This window comes from Trypanosoma rangeli (genome assembly GCF_003719475.1).
Source record: "Trypanosoma rangeli strain AM80 chromosome Unknown Tra_15.4_contig_00015, whole genome shotgun sequence".
NCBI classification, from domain to species: Eukaryota; Euglenozoa; class Kinetoplastea; order Trypanosomatida; family Trypanosomatidae; genus Trypanosoma; species Trypanosoma rangeli.
Genome location: NW_021705759.1, coordinates 34,142 through 53,559, shown reverse-complemented (window position 1 = coordinate 53,559; position 19,418 = coordinate 34,142). Strand labels below are relative to the sequence as shown.

Below are 19,418 nucleotides of genomic sequence, written 5' to 3'. Positions count from 1 at the left end.
TTGTTGTGTGTTTTCTCCTACCTCTTGCGTCTTCGCACGGGCGTTTCCATGCTGTTTTTTTTTATGTAACTTGTTCTTGAAACGCATCTTTACCCAAAGGGGAAGAGTAACAACCGATGGTTTGGAATGGACGGCACAAGGTGTGCGGAAGCAGTGGAGACGCTGTTGCATACATGCTCGCGAGGCGGGGATCGCGAGGACGTGGCTCGGTTATTGTTGCTGCAGCAAATTGCGACGGGGCGAGTGAGTGACGTGGACGAGGCTGTCGAGGAAGTGGATGGTGCGAGTGTTATTGATGAAGTGTTTTCTCTAGGGAAAGCTCACGGGATTGCACCACCCCGCACCATCCCGCCGTCCCCCTCCACCATTGGAGCTAAAGAACTGTGGGAGGCCTTTCCCTCGTGGTGTCGTGACACCGCGTTAGGTCGTCGACGCTGCGGCGACGACTCCCTCAGCAGGCGTTCCTTTGTCTGTGGCGCATGGAATTCAGGAGGCGTCGCTGGTGATTTGCGTTTTCGGAGCACCTGCAGACGGACAACTGTTTATCGAAGTCCATGGTTCCGTCGCTACCAACTTCCTTTGGGGACTCTGGGCAACGATGCCGATGCCAACAACCACAGCGACAGCAACGGCAAGACTGACGCAGCACGTACTGCTCACTCACTTGAGGAGGAGGCCAACGCCATTGAGGAAGCCCAGAATGAGGGGAGACTGACGGAAACATGGAACTATGGGAACATGGGCGTCATCATCACGGAGTTTGAGCAGCGGCTAAATCAAAGACTAGAGAAGTACGGTACTCAGTACTTCTACACACCTGGTGACTCAGCTTGTACCGAAACAGAATCGCTTCTTTCCTGTCCCTGGGCTACGAGTGCGTTTGTGAGGAATTCATCCTCCGCCGAGGATGTGAGGTCCGGTATTGTGACGTTGGAGGTGGTGGTGCTGACGTGCGTTGACACTGCAGAGGAGCAACCATTGCGGGCAGCGGCGTCTCTCTTTGACGGCTATGAAGTCTTTGGAGAGGATGAGTGGCTATATTTTCCCGAAACGAGTGCCAACAGCTATTCAAAAAGGAGGTGGTCTGCCGGACACTCCTTTCAGTTGCGAGTGGGCCCTACGGAGCTGCAGATTCGCCATGACAGTGCATATCTCATTGCAAACTGCAAACATCCGTGCGATCGTGGCGTGGGGGATGTTGTTAATGGCCGCAGCCGTATATGGCTTTTTTACAAGAGTCACAGGCGTCCAGAGACGTCGCCGGTTCCCCGACAACGATGCAGAAAGGATGATTTGGCCACCGCTTCGTCAAAGGGAGGCGCGCCGGGCGATGCCCTGTTGGAGACACTTGATCTGGATGCTATTGTAACTCTGTTGTGTGCTTCTGTGGAAACGAGTGACAACGCCGTGGTTTCGCTAGCCGTGACGCCTGTCGTGCGTGTTACTTTGCCACTGGTGGCACCATCGCCAGGGCGAGTGTGGGAGAAGTCGCTGCAAGAGGGATCTGCTTTGGTTGCTGCTGCGGGAATGGACGTGGCGGCGATGGTGTGCAATCAGGGCGGGAGGAGCTGAGTAGCGAAGAGGACACAGTCATGAATGCGAGATACATTTTTTCGTTTGCCCTTGTTTAGTCTCCACAAATGCAAGTTTACGTTTTTGTTTATGTTTTTTTCTGTGGGAAGTGTGCGTCACTGGCGCCCACCAAAAAAAGAAAAAAAAATCTTTCACGCGCCTTAGCTCTCCGCTCATGTTTGGTCTCCATTTTCTTCTTTTATGCCTGTGTGTTTGTTTGGCTTTTGTTTATGCGATGGCCGCAGCGTGCGCTGTAGAAAATGCCGCAGATGCAGCCGTACATCGATGAGCTCCGGCGTCGCTTTAAAAGCGTGACGGTCCTCCACCAGACAGCCTCGGATACATTTCTGCAGGTGGAGCACGTCGTCCCTGAGCGTGGCTACACCGAAGTGCTCTGCGTGGCGTTGGACGCCAAGTTTCCCCGTGTGCCCCCTATCGTGACGTACTTTGACGGCCGGGCGATCTCCATAGCCTCCTCTGACGGCTCCACCAACGGCGGGTGGGATTCGTCGACGTCAAAGCTGGCCGACGCCGTTGGGAACGCCTTTGCCAACCTGGCAAGCCTGTGGGGGAGCGTGGCGCCCCCGTCCATGGAGTCGCTTATCGCTCAGCTGGGCTTGCTCTCGGACTCCATGCTGCAGGACATTGTATCGAATCCGAACTGCCTAGAGTCTTACGCTTATCAACTGCCATTTTTCAAGGCTATCCGCGACGCTGGTGGGCAAACGATAGATGAAATTGAGCGAGTGGCAAACGAAAACTTGAAGCTGCAGCCTGTGCTTGATCAGCTGCGGGCTGACGTGGAGGAGCTGCAACGATCACTTGAGCAAAACGTGCAGTCCGTGCAGAAGGTGTTGCAATCGACACCTCTGCTGAATTCCATTAGCTCACCAGAGAATCTAGCGAAGGCGCTTGCTGCAGACGTGAAGGCCCTTGACGCACAGGGTGAGGAGATTGCCAGGAGGTTGTTGCAGGTGGATTATGCCACGGACCGGCGTCGCTTTGACGACCTTCTGGAGGAGTACCGACAAAAAGCGAAGGAGCGCCACGTCATGGATCTCAAGCGGCGGGCCTATTGTGCCTCGCTGACATGATGTCGTCAAAAACAAAACAAAGAAGAGAAAAAGATAAAGCGCCCCCTCTCTCCCAAAAAAAAAAAGTGAAAATGAAAAAGTGAAAACATATACAACTCCTGAAGGTGGTAAAGAAGATGGTGTGTATTATTCGTACTATGACCTTGAAGTGCTGGCAAATATTCATGGGCAAATCGTTGTGGTTGGTGATGGATGTTATGTGGCGTCTGTTGAAGCAACTCGACGCCGTCTTTATCTGCACTTTAAAATTTAGCTCTATTACGCTGTTTTTGTTTATTTTTGGTTTTTGGTTGTAGAAACAACAAAAAAAAAGTGGTGGTGGGGGGTCTTAAAGAAAAAGTAAGAAAAAAACAATTGTTTCCTTTCGAGACGGGTACACGTGTGTGCACACATTTGCGGCAAAGGGATGAACAAAAACATTCAGTACTGGGTGGATTATCTGCGCCTTCAGCCCCATCCCGAAGGAGGCTTTTTCGCGGAGGTGCTGCGCTCAAATGAGGTGATGAAAACCAACAGAGGAGACCGCAGCTACTATACCAGCATTTACTTCCTGCTAACACACGAAAACCCCTCGCGCTTCCATCGCATCAAGTCGGATGAGGTGTGGTACTACCATGCGGGGGCACCGCTTACCGTGCACATTCTTCACCCCAGCGGCACTCACGAGATAATTAATGTCGGCCCGAACGTTGAAAAGGGTGAGGTGCTGCAGGCTGTCGTGCCAAAAGGCGTCATATTTGGCTCCAGCGTTGAGGTGCCGGGTGCCTTTGCCGTCGTGGGATGCATGTGCTCCCCGGGCTTTGACTACGCCGACTTTGAGCTTTTTACAAAAGACCACCTCACGTCACTCTACCCACAGCAAAAGGAAATTATTGACCGGCTCGCCTACGACACACTGACCGTGTAATGTGCACCCTGTTTTGATCTTCATTCCTCGCTTTTTGGGCTGTTTGTTTGTGGAAGCCGGCGAGGAGGGGTACAGTGTTGCAGGGTGCCTGGCAAATACACCCCAATAATATGCCTTTTTCCACCTTACAGCACCACTAAGTGGTAGGTTTGGAACGCCCGCTCGACCAACCAACCTTTTTTCGTCAGCACGCCATGATGCACAAGTGAATGCTGAAGCGTCGTTGTGGAGTCGCTTTTTTTTTCTTTTTTGATGCCGCTTAAATTTTATTGTGGACATACGGGTGGAGTGACAAACGGGGCCACGAAAAGGAAACTAAACACAATGTTTTTTCGTTGTTGTTGTTTTTATTATTTTTCATTTTTTTATGATGTATTTGAGCGTAACGTAAGGTGGCGACATTTATTATTATTATTATTGGACTTCTCCTTTCGTCGTTGGTTGTGTCTCGCTCCACGCACGCAGAGAGTGTGTGCGAGGGAGAGAACACATAACGCAGCTGCGCGTGTTTTTTTTAAAAATTTTTGTGTTTGTTTCTCTCTCCAGGCCTTTGCCCCGTGCATGTTGACTTTGCCTTGGGTGGGCGGGGCATCGAAGTGGAAACGGAAATAAGGTGGATCTTCAAACAGGGGAGGCAGGGGTGGGGGGGGAACATTTATCTCTGGTGGTATGTTTGGCTTCTGCTCCTCCTACCTTCTATTCACTCACTCCCCACCGCGCTTTTCATCCCTCCTCCTCTTCACGCATAGGTGCAAGGTGGCGCAGACAGAAGTTGAAAACTCAAGAGAAAAGAATAAGCGAAGGCTACAGAAGCACTGAATGCCTGGTGGAGGGGAGCTTTCTGGCATCGATGAGGTGGTGTTGTGCATGATGTGCCACGCCGATGAATCCCAATACCGCGCCAACAGCTGCCGACATGTGTTTTTTTGCAAAAAATGTGCAATGAAGTGCGCAACAGGGGGAAAATGTAAGGTGTGCGGGGATCTGTACTCTGGAGTGGAGCGCATCCGATAAGGCGAGATCTTGCAGAGTAGTGAGACCCACAGCGAAGACGCATATTTTTTATTTTTTATTTTTACTTATTTTTTGCTTAGCTGACTCTCTTACTATAAATTTATCTCTTTGCATCTCTGTTTTGTTGTGTGAGTCTGCGACTGTAGAATACCACCTACAATTATGTTCAGTTACACGAGTAGGGGCGCATACACCGAGCAGTGTTGGTGGATTTTTGTGATGGAGACGCTGGAGGTGGGCTATTAAATACGTGTTTCTGCCAAGCACCCCCTTCTTTTACTTATTTTTTTTTTGGCCTCGTGTATTGCTGCTGCTCTGCACGTGTTATGTGTCACGTGGCACCACACACAAAAAAAAAACATTAAGCGGAATAAGGCGAATCGGTGCGTGTACGTCAGAAAGAGCGAGATGAACACTCGCTCCAAGAGAGGCAGACGCAAGACTATGGAGGCGGAGGTCCACGATATTGCAACCACCCCACCTGATGCAGTCGCAGCCCCTGAACAGCAGCCGGAGCAGATGGATCAACAAAACATGGACACCGGCAGCAACGGTGGATTTCGCGTCATTCAGGTGCTGGAGAATTACGGCATCGCCTCGGCGGACATTAAGAAGCTCATGGAGTCGGGCTTCTACACTGTGGAGTCCATTGCGTACGCCCCGAAAAAAAACATTCTGGCTGTTAAGGGTATCAGTGAAATGAAGGCAGATAAAATTATGGCAGAGTGTGCGAAAATGGTGCCTATGGGCTTCACCTCGGCGGTGGTTTACCATGAGGCACGCAAGGAGATCATCATGGTGACCACCGGCAGCCGTGAGGTGGACAAGCTGCTGGGCGGGGGCATTGAAACGGGTGGAATTACTGAACTGTTTGGGGAATTCCGCACAGGAAAGACGCAGCTGTGTCACACACTCTGCGTCACGTGTCAACTACCCATTTCGCAGGGTGGTGCGGAGGGGATGGCACTTTACATTGACACCGAGGGAACCTTCCGGCCAGAACGGCTGGTTGCAGTTGCAGAACGTTATAAACTTGATCCGCAAGATGTGCTTGCCAACGTCGCTTGTGCACGAGCCTTTAACACTGACCACCAACAACAGCTCCTCCTTCAGGCATCTGCAATGATGGCAGAAAATCGATTTGCTATAATTATTGTTGATTCTGCCACAGCGCTCTACCGCACAGACTACTCCGGACGCAATGAGCTTGCCGCAAGACAGATGCACCTTGGAAAGTTTCTTCGCTCATTGCACAATCTTGCAGAGGAGTATGGCGTGGCCGTGGTTGTTACCAATCAGGTTGTCGCCAACGTAGACGGTTCTGCACAAATGTTTCAGGCGGATGCAAAGAAGCCCATTGGCGGCCACATCATGGCGCATGCGTCTACCACGCGACTGAGTCTTCGCAAGGGACGGGGTGAACAGCGCATTATGAAAGTTTACGACTCTCCCTGCCTTGCCGAAGCGGAGGCCATATTTGGCATTTACGAGGATGGCGTAGGGGATGCAAGAGATTAATGGTGCAGGTTCAAGCATCATGATTAGGGCTTAATGAGTTTCGTTTAGCCACCACCCCCATTCCTACTTTCTCTCTCTCCCCCTCTTTTTTATTTGCTTCTCGTTTTTATAGGCTTTTGTTTAAAAGAAAAAAAGTTGTCGGTTCCCGCCTGCTGCCCAGTACAGTGTAAAAGAGGCAGTCAAAAAAAAAATGAGAGCAGGAGAAGTATGTATGAGAGTGAAGTACCAATGAAAGGAGTGGAACAGCCAAATTAGTGTATGAGAATTACTTTTCCTCATCCGCCACTCTAACGACAAGCAGCGACAGTGGTAGCGCTTCTGTGTTTGTGTGTGTGTTGGGGAGGGAGGGGAGAGGAGGACAGGGAGGAGTGATGCGTTCTTTAACGTGGGTTGATCCGTGAGGTATATATATTTTTATTACTTGTTGTTCTTGTTTGCTCCTCATCGTAATTCCATTTTAGATATTTCTCTGGACGTTTCCTGCGTGTTGTTCCTACCGCTGCCATTGCGCTGGAAGGGCGGGATTGCGGCTGACTGTAGTGTTCCAGCAGACACGCTACGCAGCACCAGAGGAAAACAGCATGTACGCACTTGCCAGAGCGAGGAGCGAATTGAAGATTTGTTTTGTCGTTATTTTTAGCTCTCACGCCTTCTTCGTGTAATCTCCGCTTTCTGTTCCACATACTGACAATTTTTGTTTTTGTTTTGTGACTCTTTGCCTTCCTTGGGCTCCGCTTGCTCTTCACTATGGTGTTTCTTACACACACACTCTCTCTCTCACTGTTTGGGTATCCTACTGTAGAGCGAAGGAGGCAAACTACTACCCGATACAAAGAAGGATGACGACGAAGCGCCGCAACCATGGCCGTGCGAAGCCCCCGAGCTCCCGTGGCCGCACAAGGCCTGTGCACTGCTTCAACTGTAGTCGTCTTGTGCCGAAGGACAAGGCTGTGGGACGCTTCGTTGTGCGCCGCATGCTTGACCAGGCCTCTGCCCGTGATGTGGCGGAAGCGTCCAACGTGTACGGTGCCGGATTTCCGATGCCCAAGCTTTACATGAAGCAGCGCTACTGCATCGCGTGCGCCATCCACAGCCGCACTGTCCGTGCTCGCCCCGTCGAACTGCGCAAGCGTCGCTTCACAACGAAGGTGCCATTCCGCCCGACAGGTGCCAAGTAAGCGTGTTGCATGCGGGATTGTGACGCTTCTCTCCCACAAAGAGGGTTCACTTTGAGCTTGGATCGTTTTTTTTTTGTGTGTGTGAAGTCCTCTTTTGGAGTTCCGAAGCCCCATCGCCAACTTTTTTATTTTATTTTTAACCAAGGATGAAACTGAGCCGTCTTATTTTCTTTACTTTTTTCGTTGCCGTTGCTCGCCGCGCGTGCGGACAACGTCGCACACATGCTGTGTGTATGACCTGAGGGAATGGAGGAGACGCCTATGCGGTTTCCTCCTCTCCCAGCGTTGCATACTTGAACTATCCATTTCCTGTTGCTTTTTCCTTTGGGTGTAACGCTTGAATGGGAAGGGGTTTGTGTGAGTGCAGGTGGTGTCTGAGGATGACGAGCATTGAACAGATTCAAATCAGCGGGGTCCGTAGCTTTGATCCTAACCCGGTGCACCGTCAGACAATCGTTTTCCAGAAGCCTCTCACCGTCATTCTAGGAAAAAACGGTGCAGGGAAGACGACAATCATAGAAGCCTTGCTGAACGCCTGCACAGGACAAATGCCTCCGGGCAGCGGTTCTGACAAGAGTTCTTTCGTGTACGACCCGAAGGTAATGGGCGAGACGGATGTCAAGGCGCAGATTCGCCTCTTGTTCACAGGGAAAGGTGGCAAGGTAATGCAGGTAATACGCTCCTTTCAGGCTGTGCGTGCCCGCAACAAAACATCCTTCACGACGCTCGATAGCACGGTGGCCTTTCAGGACGCCGCCACTGGCAAGGTGGTGTCCAGTACGTACCGTGCGAATGACGTGGATCGCGCCGTGCCTGAGATGCTGGGTGTCTCCCCAGCGGTACTCGAGTACGTCATCTTCTGCCACCAGGAGGACGGGAATTGGCCGTTGTCGCCCCCCAAGGAGGTTAAGAAAATATTTGATGAGATTTTTGCGGCGACGCGGTATGTGTTGGCGCTGGACAGGCTTCGCGAGAACAGCAAGGAGTTCCGCCGGCAGCAAAAGGAGCACGAGGCTAATTTGATGGCGCTGCGAGAGCACCGGGAGCAGGCGCAACAGCTTACACTGGACATTGCCTCGAAGGAGGAGTTGATCCGGACAATAGAACAGAGAGCCAAGTCACTGGAGCCTCAGCTGAAGGAGCTGCATGCTGTCACTGCGGCTCTAAGTGCTGTGGAGCAGAACGCGGAAAATTTAGCACGGGAGGCCGCCATCATTCAAGGCCGCATAGATGAGAAGCAGCAATCCTTGAGTCGAATGACGCTCCCCCCGACGACGCTAACGATGGAAGCTATGTTGGAATTTAAGCAGGGGTTTTCTGAGCGCATCAAGGGGCTCGAGGCAGAGGCGTCGGAGAAGGCGAACCTCCTTGAGGTGGCTGAAGCAAATAAACGCAAGTATGAGGGGACAGCGATGCATCTTCGTTCAAGCATCAGCTTCCTTGAACAGCAGGAACGGAAGCATGCACAGCATTGTATGGAACTTCAGGGGATTGTTGCGAACCTCTCGACAGGGCTCGTATTGAGCGAGAATGACATGAATGAAGAGGGCCTGCAGCGCGTGGACGAGCACTTGACTGCGGAGCTGCAGAAGGCGATAGCGGAACGTGACGAGACGTTGAAGGGGTTTGATGACAACATGAAGCTGCTCGAGGAGCAACGAAGCAAGCTGCTGCATTCAATGGATGTGGACAACAAGGAGAAGGATATGAAAGAAGAGCAGATGACTCACTTGCACCAACGCATTATGGGTGCCGAGGAGGCGCTGGGGAGGTTGAAGCCGTACGTCAGGGTCACACAGCTGGAGGCGCTGAAAAAAACGATATGTAACTTGGAGCAGCGTGTGGAGGCGATGGAGGAGCTGAGGAAGAGGGGAGAGAAGCATAAACAACGACAAGACATTTTGGAGAAGATAAATGCACAAAACTGTGTTGTCGCAGTGCTGCGTCAAGAGTTGTCGAAGCAGAAGGAGTGCTTGGGTGGTGAGGCGGAGATGAATCTGCTTCGGACACAAATTGCAGAGAAGGAAAGGTTTCTTGAAGAGGGGCTGCAAGAGACACTTGTACCGCAGCTATCTAGGTTTGGGCACGAGGTAGGTGAGGGCCGCTCCTTGTCGCAGCTGTCGCTCTTGGTTGAGCAGCTCAGGGAGCAAAAGCTGGGTGCACTGCGAGCTATTCAGGCAGAGCATGGGGAGATCGACCGTCAAGTAGCCGTACTGCAACAGAAGCAGTCACACCGAATGGAGGAGCTTATGCAGGAAAAGGTGGCATTGCAGCGGAAACATGCCATCTGCGTTAAGGCGCTTGGTGGTTTGAGTGAAATTGATCAGTTCGAAGCCGTCCTTGATGAGGCTCGTGATTACTTGCGTAAGGCGAGAAGCAGGCGTCATGCACTTGAGGCGATGGCAACATGCTACGCCAATTTTGTGGAGGTGGCTAGGGTAGAGGGCAGGTGCCCTGTGTGTGACCGTGGGTTTAATGACGGCATGGAGCGAGCCCACTTTATGGAGCTCCACGAGAGACATCACGAGGCATCGCCAGAGATGGTTGCAAAGGCACAGTTGGAGATGACGGAGGCCGAAGAAAAGGTACGTCGTTTAGAGAGTCTTGAGGCAGATATGCATGATGTGAGACGACTGTTGGTGAGCGTTCCACAACTGGAGCAGCTACTGACGTCTATTAATCAGGAGCTGGCGAACAAGTCTGCCTTGCTGGAGGATGTGGAGCGGAAGCGGGATGATGTTGAGAGTCAGATGAAGTGTGTGCAGGACTTGGTGCATACCGTCACTGATTTAAACGCTGTCGCCAGTGACATCCGGGCATTGAAGCAACAACTTTCCCGCAGGGAAGCTGCTATACAAGAACTGCAGGCGGAAGCGGTGACTGCAGCAGCTGCTGTTGGTGATATTGGTAGTGGGGCCCCTAGAACATACGAAGAGGTTTCAGCGGAATATGAAAGCGCCAATACGGAGCTTTATCGTCTTAATACAATGCTGAATGAGGCCCAGCGGCGCGAGGATGGGGAGTCAGACCAGGCAGCCGTCAGTGAGCTCAACGCGAGACGGGCAGAGTACTATCAGTTGGATATGAAGTTGACACGACAGGGTGAGCTGGAGGAGGTGCTTGCACGATACAAAGCTGAGGCCAACGGCTACAAGGAACGTATTGCTGCCATTAACAATGGGCAAGAGGACCTTCGAGCGGAGCTCACGCGTCTTCAGAGTCGGCTTTGTGACCTTCAACAGGAGCGTCGAGAGGCCGAATGTGCTTCGCAACAGAGTCGCATTGGGAAATTAGAGACCTCTGGGCGAATGCTTGCAGTGATTTTGCCCCAAATGCGCGACTATTTTGCGTCGAGGCATGGACACCAACTGGCTAGCGCACGGGATCAGTTGAGTGTGGCAGAGGCAGCAACTCTAACAGCTGCCGAGGAGGTGAAGCAGCTGCGTAACGCAGTTCACGAGTCGAGACGTGTGTTGGATGACCAACACCGGCAGGCGGCGGAGGTGGAGAAGCACATTGAGATCTATGAGAAGCGACGATGGATGGAGGAGGATCAGGCACGGCTGCGGGAGGTTGAGCAGTCCCTCACCGAGTTGAAGCGCCGACAGATTCACGGAGTTGAGTCACTTTTGGGGAAAGACATTATTGCACGTGAAACGGTGCCACGCATTCGGGAGCTCATCCGCCAAAAGGTGGGCGAGTTGGAGAAGTTTCGTGCACAGCAGGAGGGAAACGTAGAGGCAATGGTACAAGACGTAGCGAACCTCAAGAGTCAACTGGCACGTGAAAAGTATAGTGACATTGAGAAACGGTACCGATCGACGTTCCTAAAGGTGCAAACGACGGAGATTGCTGTTGCGGATATTGATAAGTACTACAGGGCCTTGGAGAAGGCCGTGCAGTCGTATCACCAGGAGAAGATTGCACAGATCAATCAGATTTTGGCCGACCTCTGGCGGCTGACGTATAAGGGAAGTGACATTGACACCGTTGAACTTCGTTCCGAGGATGATGTGACTTCGACGACGGCGCGGCGCAGCTACAGTTACCGCGTCGTGATGAAACGTGGGAGCAGTGAAATGGACATGCGTGGACGGTGCAGCGCCGGCCAAAAGGTGTTGGCCTCCGTCCTTATTCGCCTTGCACTGAGTGAGGCGTTTTGCTGTGACTGTGGCATCCTTGCCCTAGATGAACCGACGACAAACCTTGACGAAGACAATGCCCGTTCGCTTGCAGAGTCACTGCGTCTACTTATCGACAACCACCGCGCCGTGAAGCACTTCCAGTTGATTGTCATCACACACGACGAGCAGTTTGTGAGGGCTCTCGGTGGGCTGGCGCTGGACACGTTTTACTACATTCATAAGGACAGGGAAGGCGCCTTCTCTGTCATTGAGGAACGCACCTTTGAGCAACTGTTTGCGGCGTAGAACGACGCCGCTGCCCAGCAACACCTACATATCTGCATTGGGAGACAAGAAGCAAGTGATTTCAAATATAATATATATATTTATTATTCATATTATATTGGACACTAAGATGACGCCTTGCAAGGGGAGGGCGGATGGCACACCCACCCACACAGAGGGAGAGAGCGAGGGACCATAGAAAGGAAGGGGGCGAAGTTTGAAAACGTTGGTGTGACAGACCTGAAGAAGCGTTCCGTCACTGTGCTTGTTGTCATTCTTTTTTTTTTTTTTTTAGCACTTGGTTTGCTTGCGTGTGGCACGAGGGGATGAAGGCGGCCGAGGGCGGGCAAGTCGTGGCGGATTACATTGCGCTCCCAAAGGCCCCCCGGTCGGAGTGGAAGGCGTCCGACTTTGAGCTGCTGCACAAGTTGGGAGGGGGCAACTACGGGGACGTTTACTTGGCCTCCGTGCGGGACTGCAACTTTGTGTGCGCCATCAAGAAGCTTTCTATCAAGAAGCTTGTCGAGTTCGACATTGTCATGCAGCTCCGTCGTGAGATTGAGATCGCCTTTCACACCCGTCACAAGTATCTTTTGCGCACGTACGCGTACTTCTTCGACGACACAGACATCTACCTTATCTTAGAGCCCTGCAGCAACGGTATGCTCTACACGGAGCTGAATCGGGTGAAGTGCTTTCCCCCGCCAACCGCAGCCCGCTACGTCGCACAGTTAGCCGAGGCACTCCTCTATCTGCACCAGCACCACATTCTTCACCGTGACATCAAACCGGAAAACATTCTGCTCGATCATAACCAAAACATCAAATTAGCGGACTTTGGGTGGTCCGTTCACGACCCCCAGAACCGCCGCAAGACGTCGTGTGGCACACCGGAGTATTTCCCACCTGAAATTATTGGACGTCAGCCGTATGACGCAAGCGCGGACTTGTGGTGTCTTGGCATTTTTTGCTACGAGCTGCTTGTGGGGAAGACGCCATTTGTCAGCAAAGGCACAGAAAACATCTGCAAGAAGATTCACGCCATGCAGTACGTGATACCCGGAACTGTACCACCGGAGGCGAAGGACCTTATTTCGAGCCTCTTGCTGCGTGACGGGAGCAAGCGTCTTGCGTTGCACCGCGTGGTTAGCCACCCCTTCCTGCTCAAATATTACTACCTCCCCAACGGCATTCAACCACCCACGGGGAAGCGCGTGCGCTCCACCGCGGAGGCTACGAGTGGACAAGGGAACTAAACAAAAAGTTTCACAAGCGACTTTTGTGTTTGCAGTGTATTGTCGTGAGGCGAGGAAAGAGAGCCAGCAAGGGGTATGTAATTACGTGTGGAAGAATAGAAAACAAATTGATACAAATACATTGGCGAGAATGGGAATAAAATAGAAGTAGAAGAAGAAAAAAGGAATGAAGCACAAATGGGACAAAAGTGACGTTTGACGGGTTGTGCAACGTCGTTCTCCCTGCACACCCCCGCAGCCACACATGCTCTCTTTATTGTACGTGCGATGAATGCAACGAAGGTACGGAGAAAGACAGGTTTCTTCTCTTTTTCGTGTAGTCGCCGTGGCTGAGGAATGACGAGTGAGTTTTCTAGATGATTTCAACAGATGCAAATACGTTCAACTTGGGCTGCCAAAGTTGTGTAGAAGGAATGAAAGAGCCCCCCATACACACACTAATTACATTGTTGTCTTGATTATTATGATGACATCTCTCCCTTAGATACCCTGAACTGATTGGAATACCATGAAATTTTGCTCTTATGACTAATGCCTTGCCGTTGATGTTGACGGTTTATAGTTTGGCCGCTTCTTCTCTTTTTTCACATCTGTTCCTCTGTTTCTCTCTGCGATCCGTTTTTTTTTTTTGTGTCTGTGTTTTACAAAAACAAAAAGAGACGTTGTGTTATTGTGTTACTTTCGGCTATCCACGCTTTTGTGCGCGTGCAAAGACGGCCAACGGGTGCGACAAAACTATGGAGTTTTCCGGCAGCACTCTCTCCGTCTCCGACGTGGAGATTATGGTGCAGCAACTGAAGCCGCTCTCAATCGAACAGGTTGGCACGGCAGAGTGGAAGGATGAACGTGAGAGGGTGGAACGACTTAACATGTGTTCACACAGTAACGCCGTGCTGAAGAAGGACGATGCCGTGAAGGCATTTCTTGTGGAGCATGAAAAGCTTCCGGTATTGTTGCATGAGTTACTGGTGATGGAAATGTGGCGGCATCGTGTGCTGCCGTTAGTGAAGGACTCAGTGGCAGGGAACCCCACAGCGTACTACATGTTTCCCTACTATGAAATGGTTTTGGCAAATTTATTTGAATGTATTTCCTTCCACGAAGAGGTGGTGGTGGCCCTTGGCGACGATGTTTTGGAGCTTGTGGATTATTGCTGGCGACAGGTCTCCCGGCTCTTTGCGGAAAGTGGGATCAACGAGGTTCCAACCAAACTCACCCCGCAACAAATGGGCGAGGAGGATTCACGGCAGCATTTGGAACGACAGCTATCCCATGGTATGGTGCAGCGTGCCATGACCTCCTTGTCGATTCTTTGGTTTATCATTGATAGACTGGAGCAGTTGCCTCTTTCAGTGTCTAATGCAGTGTTCAATAAGCATGATCTTGTGCTAGGCCTATCGGAGATAATGCTTCTGCAGCCCTGGCTACGCCGCGGTCCAGGGGTGACGCAGAAGTATTGCAATGGAGAATTTAAGGATGTCTCACAAGAAGAGGCACTGCTTGTGTGTATCCCCGAGGCACACACTTGGTTTTCTCTGCACAAGATGTTGTGCGACCCTGAGTGTCGCCGGCGGTATCCGTACACGCAGAGCAAGAAGGAGCTTATTCTTCGCATTCGACGCTTTCTCAATGACACTCTTCTTGACCAAATGCCCGCACTAGCCAGTGTGCAGCGAGCTTTGGAGGAGCTTTCCTTCATGCAGCCGCCCAGTGACACGGATGCAAAGCTCAAACGAACTCTAACCATAGAGCAGGTTCCACGCATTGCGACCGCAGTGGAGGCCTCACGGACGCGTAGTTGGGAAGATATTGCCAATACATTTTCAGCCCTTCTGAAAGACCCATGTATCAGGAATGAGGACGTCATGCGGATGACACGCATTTTTGATGAAATGTTTACAGAGTAGGAAGGGTAAACGTAGATGCAGATGAGAGGGGAGGAAGAAATGGTGGTGTGGTGTGTGGGGGGGGGGAATAGAAGAACCCAATTATGCCGCTTAGTAGTGTGATGTCCCCGCGGTTCTTTACTTCGTTTTCCCACCCATCCAACTATCTTTCCTGCTTCTACGGCACCAATGACATGTCCTTATTTGTCGTATTATTATTATTATTATTGTTTTTTTGCTTTACAGGTTGTTATTTTTTTTTTCCTTGTTTGTGTTTGGTGCGCCTCGCATTCACATGGACGTAGGGTGCCTTGTCGTCGACAGTAAAGGCCTTTGATGTGAATGCCTTAGCGAGCATGAGATTACCCCTCTTAGATACAGGCAGTCAATGCCCCACTAGCGCCAATGTAACGATGAGCACTATGGTGTTGTTGTGATGCTGAGTGCATGCTTTGGTAATGGCCTTTGGTTGTTGTTTTTTGGACTTAAACAGGAAAATCTGTTTATATATTGCATGGCGGCGACGCAGGCCATAGAAGTTCTGCGTGTCGCGCTCGACGGCGTGTTGGAGGGGCAGGAGTGTGATAAGCGGGTTGTGGCTTGCTAGATTGTTTTGGGTCTAGCAGGTTCGCTTATGATTACCTCCTGGTGTCTGTTGCATCATGTTCACAAGGTGTTTGACTGGACTATATTCCGCCGCGGTGGAGCCCAGCGTATTCTGCAAGAGATGTACAAGACATACCAGCGCTACCGAGCCTGTGACCTTTTAGAGGCTCAGTGGTCTTTGTTGTTCTTTGCCGTGCTCGTTTGTTGATGTTTTTTTTTTTGTCCGGAGTTCCCATTAGGGACGGCTGCTAGGTTTTGCGAGTCGTACTTCTCTGTGAACTAATGGTATCGCGCTACACTGTGAAGTATCTGGAGCGGGAGGACTACGGCGGCGTCGTCATCTCTGCCGTGTGCAGGCTTGTCTACTTTACTTGGTGGGCAGTGACGCTAAGCGAGTGTGCTGCGTGTTGGCAGCAATCCCATGAGAGCCGCATCCGCGCTCGCGGCTGGCGAGTGTTCGCTTTGTCTCCCTCCTTGACCTTTGCGGCGTCGTACTACGCTGGCGGGGGTGTCTCACCAGTTACACCACGTTTGGCGGCCGTGTTGTAAGGATGTTGGGGATAAACTACTTCTCTGCGCTGTTGTTTCGTGCAGCGCAGTTTATTATCTGAACACAAATTGTGATGGACTTTGGGAAAGGCATGAAAATCATTTTTTTACGTACGGCCACGACCAGTTAACAAGCACATGCCTCTCTGTGATGGAGTTGATGGGTGGGAGGGGGGAAGTTGCGGGAAAATCGACGGCCGGCGAGTATTCTACAGGTCTGCTGAGTATGTCGCCGCCTCTTATGGAGAAGTGAGAGTGAGAGTGGGAGTGGAGATAGAGATGGATGTGAGGTTGAAGAGGTGTGCGCGTAAGGACTGAAACGGTGAGGCGTGGGCATTTAAATTGACGATGATGGCTGTGGAGGTGTGTGTGTTTTATCTCAGTGAAGTGTCCACTTTCTTTCTTTCTCTCTTTCTCTCTCTCACTCTCACTCTTTCACTGCCTTTCTTTCTCTGGCGTTAAAGCATTGTGCTTAGTTTCGTTGGTTTGATTGTTATTATTTATTGCCGTCTTCCTCCCCTTTTCTTTCCCCCTCCGCGAAGGGGTGGCTTGCTCGTGTGTCTTGCGCTGATTCCCCTGCATGCTATTGCTTTAATATATATATATATATATATATATATATACACGCACCTTGTCTATTTTTCACTTTTTTTATTCTTTGAAGGAATAGGGGAAAGGCCTCAGCCAGGCGGATATTGTCTGTCTCTCGTGACACACGCACCCACACGTGTGTCACTACTGCCTTCCATCCATTGCTGGTCGTACAACCGGCTAACAGCGTTGCTTTGCTGCCCGCAAGGGGTGGAGGCTCCCCACCTTCATCCAAGGCGCATCTCATCCTGTCTGTAAAACAACAACAGGGTGAGAAGGAGGGGGCGACGGAATAACAACAGACAAGGCAAACCTTAACAGAAAGGGCAAGCAAACAAGGAGGAGGAGAAAAAGATAAACAGTAAAGTGGGCAGGCGAAAGACCGAGAAAAAGAAAACAAAAGGGCCATAGAGAGAGTGGATTGCCCTTGGAGGAGTAGCAGAAGTGGCGGGGCTTCACGGGGTTTGTTTCGGTGAGGGCTGTCGTCCATGAGTGATTGTGAGTTTTTTGAGCTTCCTTCATTTGAGGCGTTCGACTCGGAGGATCGGCCGCCACCACCATCTATTGAAGACTACCCGATTGGATGCGAGGTGGAGCTTGTTGACATTGGTCCCGCGAAGACAGCGCAAACAGCCGAGCTATGGGAGCCCTTTATGGACGAATTATTTGGGCAATGCCGGCGCTCCGTGCGAGTTGTGCGTCATCAAGGCGACTACACGTTTGTTATGTGTGAAATTGGACAGGATTTAGTTGTTGGTTGCACCTTGTACCGTGCTTGCCTCAGTGAGCCTAAGGTGCGCTTTAGGAAGTACATCCCAAGCAATCCTGTGGAGGGTCGTATGAGTCCAATTGGTGTCAATACGCGAGACCCTAGTGATAGTGATCTCTTTGAATTATACCCCAACACCAAGGATGTGGGGCATGAAGCAGAGGGTATTGTGCCCACAGGGACGTCTCTCCGTGAAAAAGATCCACAGAGAGCAAATACGTGGGGTAGCCAATGCATTTCACCTGATGAATCTCCCCGACTTGTGCGTAGCAGAGATAAAGACGCCGAGTCAGAGATACCTCTCACAAAGAAAGGTGATGTGGTGCGTTGTAAATATAACTACGCTATCAGGAAGGCGCATGACGCTATGCTTAAAGAGAATTACAGGGATGCGGTACGCTACTATACAAAGGCAATCAAGTATAGCCCTGATGGAGGGGCAAGATGTTTATCAAACCGTTCTGTAGCGTTTCTTGGATTACGCAATGTAGAGGCTGCCTTTCTTGATGCCACACGTGCAATAGAGTTACAACCTCAGAATTTTGTTGGATACGTGCGTGCTGGAAATACACTGCGCGGAATGAAACGCTACGAAGAGGCACGCACATACTACGAGAAGGCGCTCGCGCTTGACCCAAGCAACGAGACACTTAACTATCTGTTGCTGAGTAACAATGTTATGATGCTGTACGCCTCCAAATATGAGCATCGAAAAGCAGCATCTATTGCCTTAGACCGCAAAACGCTGAATGTCGTTCTTCTGGCAAAGAAGGACATGCGACCCGGCGAATTGGCGTGGGTGGAATCATCTGCTGCGGTGTTTCTACTGAGGCATCATGGGAATTTGGCTTGCAGTGGCGACCATCGTGTTCATGGGGATCAGAATAAGGAAAGTATACCACACGTTTGTTGTCAGTGCTTCCGACCACTTACGAGTATTGAGGAGTTTTGCAAGAGCCTGCCTGAAGTTGAGCCGCATACTCTTAAAAAGTTTTACAGTGAACACAAAATTGTGCAATGCAATGGTCAATGCGGAGTTTTATATTGCTCTGATAGCTGTCGTTCGAAGGCATGGGCAGCGCACCACTGGGTCGAGTGTGTGACTCAAGGAAAGTGGTCTGAGGCGTACAGTCAGGTTCCTGGACTGTTGAAGAATTTTATTGCGTCTTACAGCGCTGCAGCGAGTAAAGAGCGGCAAAGCAGCGCTAATATTAATCCTGAAATAGGAATATGTTTGACCCCTACTGTAGAGGACAGTCCTGATGTTATTGTAGCTTGTGTCCGCATTGCCTGTCGTATGTTTTCCAAGATTCTTAGTAATGGACGAGTCTTGGAGGATGCGGTGCATATCTTTGAGTGGATGCTACCTAAGGAGAGTAGCTACAGCTCCTTCGTGAGCCCACCTTTCACCAACATGGCACACAAGACTGTTATTGTTAACTTATTGACCTCTGTGTACAACGCACTTCAGAAATGTTTTACAACAGAGGAGGCGCATTACTTTTCCTTCAATGCATTCCGTTCACTCGTACGAGCGTGCCAGATTTAATTGCGTGAAGTTGCGTATCTCCGCATGGCCCGGAATTCAGAAGAAGGCAGGCAGCTACATGGACCTTATGAAGATCGGAACGAGTGACGCCAGCGTCACCTCGACGCGTAGTTACACAAGTAACGGAAACGCTGGTGAAGGGTCTTCCAGCGACTTACTATTCAGTCAGTTAGAGCGTATTGTGGCCACCCCGGCGGAGTCGGTTGCAGGCTACTTTGAGTGCCTGGGCATCTTCAAGGTCTTTGCAGCAACGTTTGCCCCAGAGTGCACACAGATCGAAAAGCGGGGACGCTACAACGTGAAGGTGCGGCCCGTTATCGAGCCTGGTGCTGTTATTCACATTGATGTCACGGAAAGTATCCGGCGGGACGAACAGCTTGTCTCGAACAGGTTGCTCAACGAGACGATTGTATAGTGACTATCAGGTTGCCTTTTTTTTTGTGTTTTTGTTTTATTTTCCTTTTTCCACTCCACCGGGGCTCCCTATCTCCCTTCTGTTTCTCCCTTCTCTCTCCCCCCT

General features: G+C 50.9%; 11 protein-coding genes and 1 pseudogene across 11 annotated transcripts, besides 11 other annotated features; 11 read left to right on the top strand and 1 right to left on the bottom strand.

Annotated features, from left to right (window-relative positions):
- Positions 1-11: part of a microsatellite that runs on past the window's edge.
- A 115-nt stretch (positions 12-126) lies between these two features.
- Positions 127-1,572, top strand: TraAM80_00815 (uncharacterized protein; the record flags this gene model as incomplete). The annotated part of the gene is made up of 1 exon (XM_029377882.1): positions 127-1,572. The coding sequence occupies one exon, from the start codon at positions 127-129 to the stop codon at positions 1,570-1,572; it is 1,446 nt and encodes a 481-aa protein (XP_029242285.1).
- A 260-nt stretch (positions 1,573-1,832) lies between these two features.
- Positions 1,833-2,666, top strand: TraAM80_00814 (uncharacterized protein; the record flags this gene model as incomplete). The annotated part of the gene is made up of 1 exon (XM_029377881.1): positions 1,833-2,666. One exon carries the CDS (start codon positions 1,833-1,835, stop codon positions 2,664-2,666), a length of 834 nt encoding a protein of 277 aa, XP_029242284.1.
- A 406-nt stretch (positions 2,667-3,072) lies between these two features.
- Positions 3,073-3,573, top strand: TraAM80_00813 (cupin; the record flags this gene model as incomplete). Its single annotated transcript, XM_029377880.1, has 1 exon — positions 3,073-3,573. One exon carries the CDS (start codon positions 3,073-3,075, stop codon positions 3,571-3,573), a length of 501 nt encoding a protein of 166 aa, XP_029242283.1.
- A 327-nt stretch (positions 3,574-3,900) lies between these two features.
- Positions 3,901-3,951: a sequence feature (A-rich).
- Positions 3,952-3,975: 24 nt separating this feature from the next.
- Positions 3,976-3,992: a microsatellite.
- A 285-nt stretch (positions 3,993-4,277) lies between these two features.
- On the bottom strand, positions 4,278-4,580 carry TraAM80_00812 (uncharacterized protein; the record flags this gene model as incomplete). Its single annotated transcript, XM_029377879.1, has 1 exon — positions 4,278-4,580. The coding sequence occupies one exon, from the start codon at positions 4,578-4,580 to the stop codon at positions 4,278-4,280; it is 303 nt and encodes a 100-aa protein (XP_029242282.1).
- A 51-nt stretch (positions 4,581-4,631) lies between these two features.
- Positions 4,632-4,661: a sequence feature (A-rich).
- Positions 4,662-5,031: 370 nt separating this feature from the next.
- On the top strand, positions 5,032-6,105 carry TraAM80_00811 (Rad51; the record flags this gene model as incomplete). The annotated part of the gene is made up of 1 exon (XM_029377878.1): positions 5,032-6,105. The coding sequence occupies one exon, from the start codon at positions 5,032-5,034 to the stop codon at positions 6,103-6,105; it is 1,074 nt and encodes a 357-aa protein (XP_029242281.1).
- Positions 6,106-6,442: 337 nt separating this feature from the next.
- Positions 6,443-6,472: a microsatellite.
- A 472-nt stretch (positions 6,473-6,944) lies between these two features.
- TraAM80_00810 (ribosomal protein S26) lies at positions 6,945-7,283 on the top strand (the record flags this gene model as incomplete). Its single annotated transcript, XM_029377877.1, has 1 exon — positions 6,945-7,283. The coding sequence occupies one exon, from the start codon at positions 6,945-6,947 to the stop codon at positions 7,281-7,283; it is 339 nt and encodes a 112-aa protein (XP_029242280.1).
- Positions 7,284-7,663: 380 nt separating this feature from the next.
- TraAM80_00809 (RAD50 DNA repair-like protein) lies at positions 7,664-11,713 on the top strand (the record flags this gene model as incomplete). The annotated part of the gene is made up of 1 exon (XM_029377876.1): positions 7,664-11,713. One exon carries the CDS (start codon positions 7,664-7,666, stop codon positions 11,711-11,713), a length of 4,050 nt encoding a protein of 1,349 aa, XP_029242279.1.
- A 65-nt stretch (positions 11,714-11,778) lies between these two features.
- Positions 11,779-11,811: a microsatellite.
- A 155-nt stretch (positions 11,812-11,966) lies between these two features.
- Positions 11,967-11,985: a microsatellite.
- A 33-nt stretch (positions 11,986-12,018) lies between these two features.
- Positions 12,019-12,948, top strand: TraAM80_00808 (protein kinase; the record flags this gene model as incomplete). The annotated part of the gene is made up of 1 exon (XM_029377875.1): positions 12,019-12,948. One exon carries the CDS (start codon positions 12,019-12,021, stop codon positions 12,946-12,948), a length of 930 nt encoding a protein of 309 aa, XP_029242278.1.
- A 737-nt stretch (positions 12,949-13,685) lies between these two features.
- On the top strand, positions 13,686-14,855 carry TraAM80_00807 (zinc finger, MYND-type containing 10; the record flags this gene model as incomplete). The annotated part of the gene is made up of 1 exon (XM_029377874.1): positions 13,686-14,855. The coding sequence occupies one exon, from the start codon at positions 13,686-13,688 to the stop codon at positions 14,853-14,855; it is 1,170 nt and encodes a 389-aa protein (XP_029242277.1).
- Positions 14,856-15,090: 235 nt separating this feature from the next.
- TraAM80_00806 (hypothetical protein) lies at positions 15,091-15,858 on the top strand (annotated as a pseudogene).
- A 375-nt stretch (positions 15,859-16,233) lies between these two features.
- Positions 16,234-16,288: a microsatellite.
- Positions 16,289-16,383: 95 nt separating this feature from the next.
- Positions 16,384-16,443: a sequence feature (GA-rich).
- Positions 16,444-16,583: 140 nt separating this feature from the next.
- Positions 16,584-16,612: a microsatellite.
- Positions 16,613-17,068: 456 nt separating this feature from the next.
- On the top strand, positions 17,069-18,898 carry TraAM80_00805 (uncharacterized protein; the record flags this gene model as incomplete). Its single annotated transcript, XM_029377873.1, has 1 exon — positions 17,069-18,898. One exon carries the CDS (start codon positions 17,069-17,071, stop codon positions 18,896-18,898), a length of 1,830 nt encoding a protein of 609 aa, XP_029242276.1.
- Positions 18,899-18,956: 58 nt separating this feature from the next.
- On the top strand, positions 18,957-19,313 carry TraAM80_00804 (uncharacterized protein; the record flags this gene model as incomplete). The annotated part of the gene is made up of 1 exon (XM_029377872.1): positions 18,957-19,313. One exon carries the CDS (start codon positions 18,957-18,959, stop codon positions 19,311-19,313), a length of 357 nt encoding a protein of 118 aa, XP_029242275.1.
- A 16-nt stretch (positions 19,314-19,329) lies between these two features.
- Positions 19,330-19,363: a sequence feature (A-rich).
- Positions 19,364-19,418: the final 55 nt, after the last annotated feature.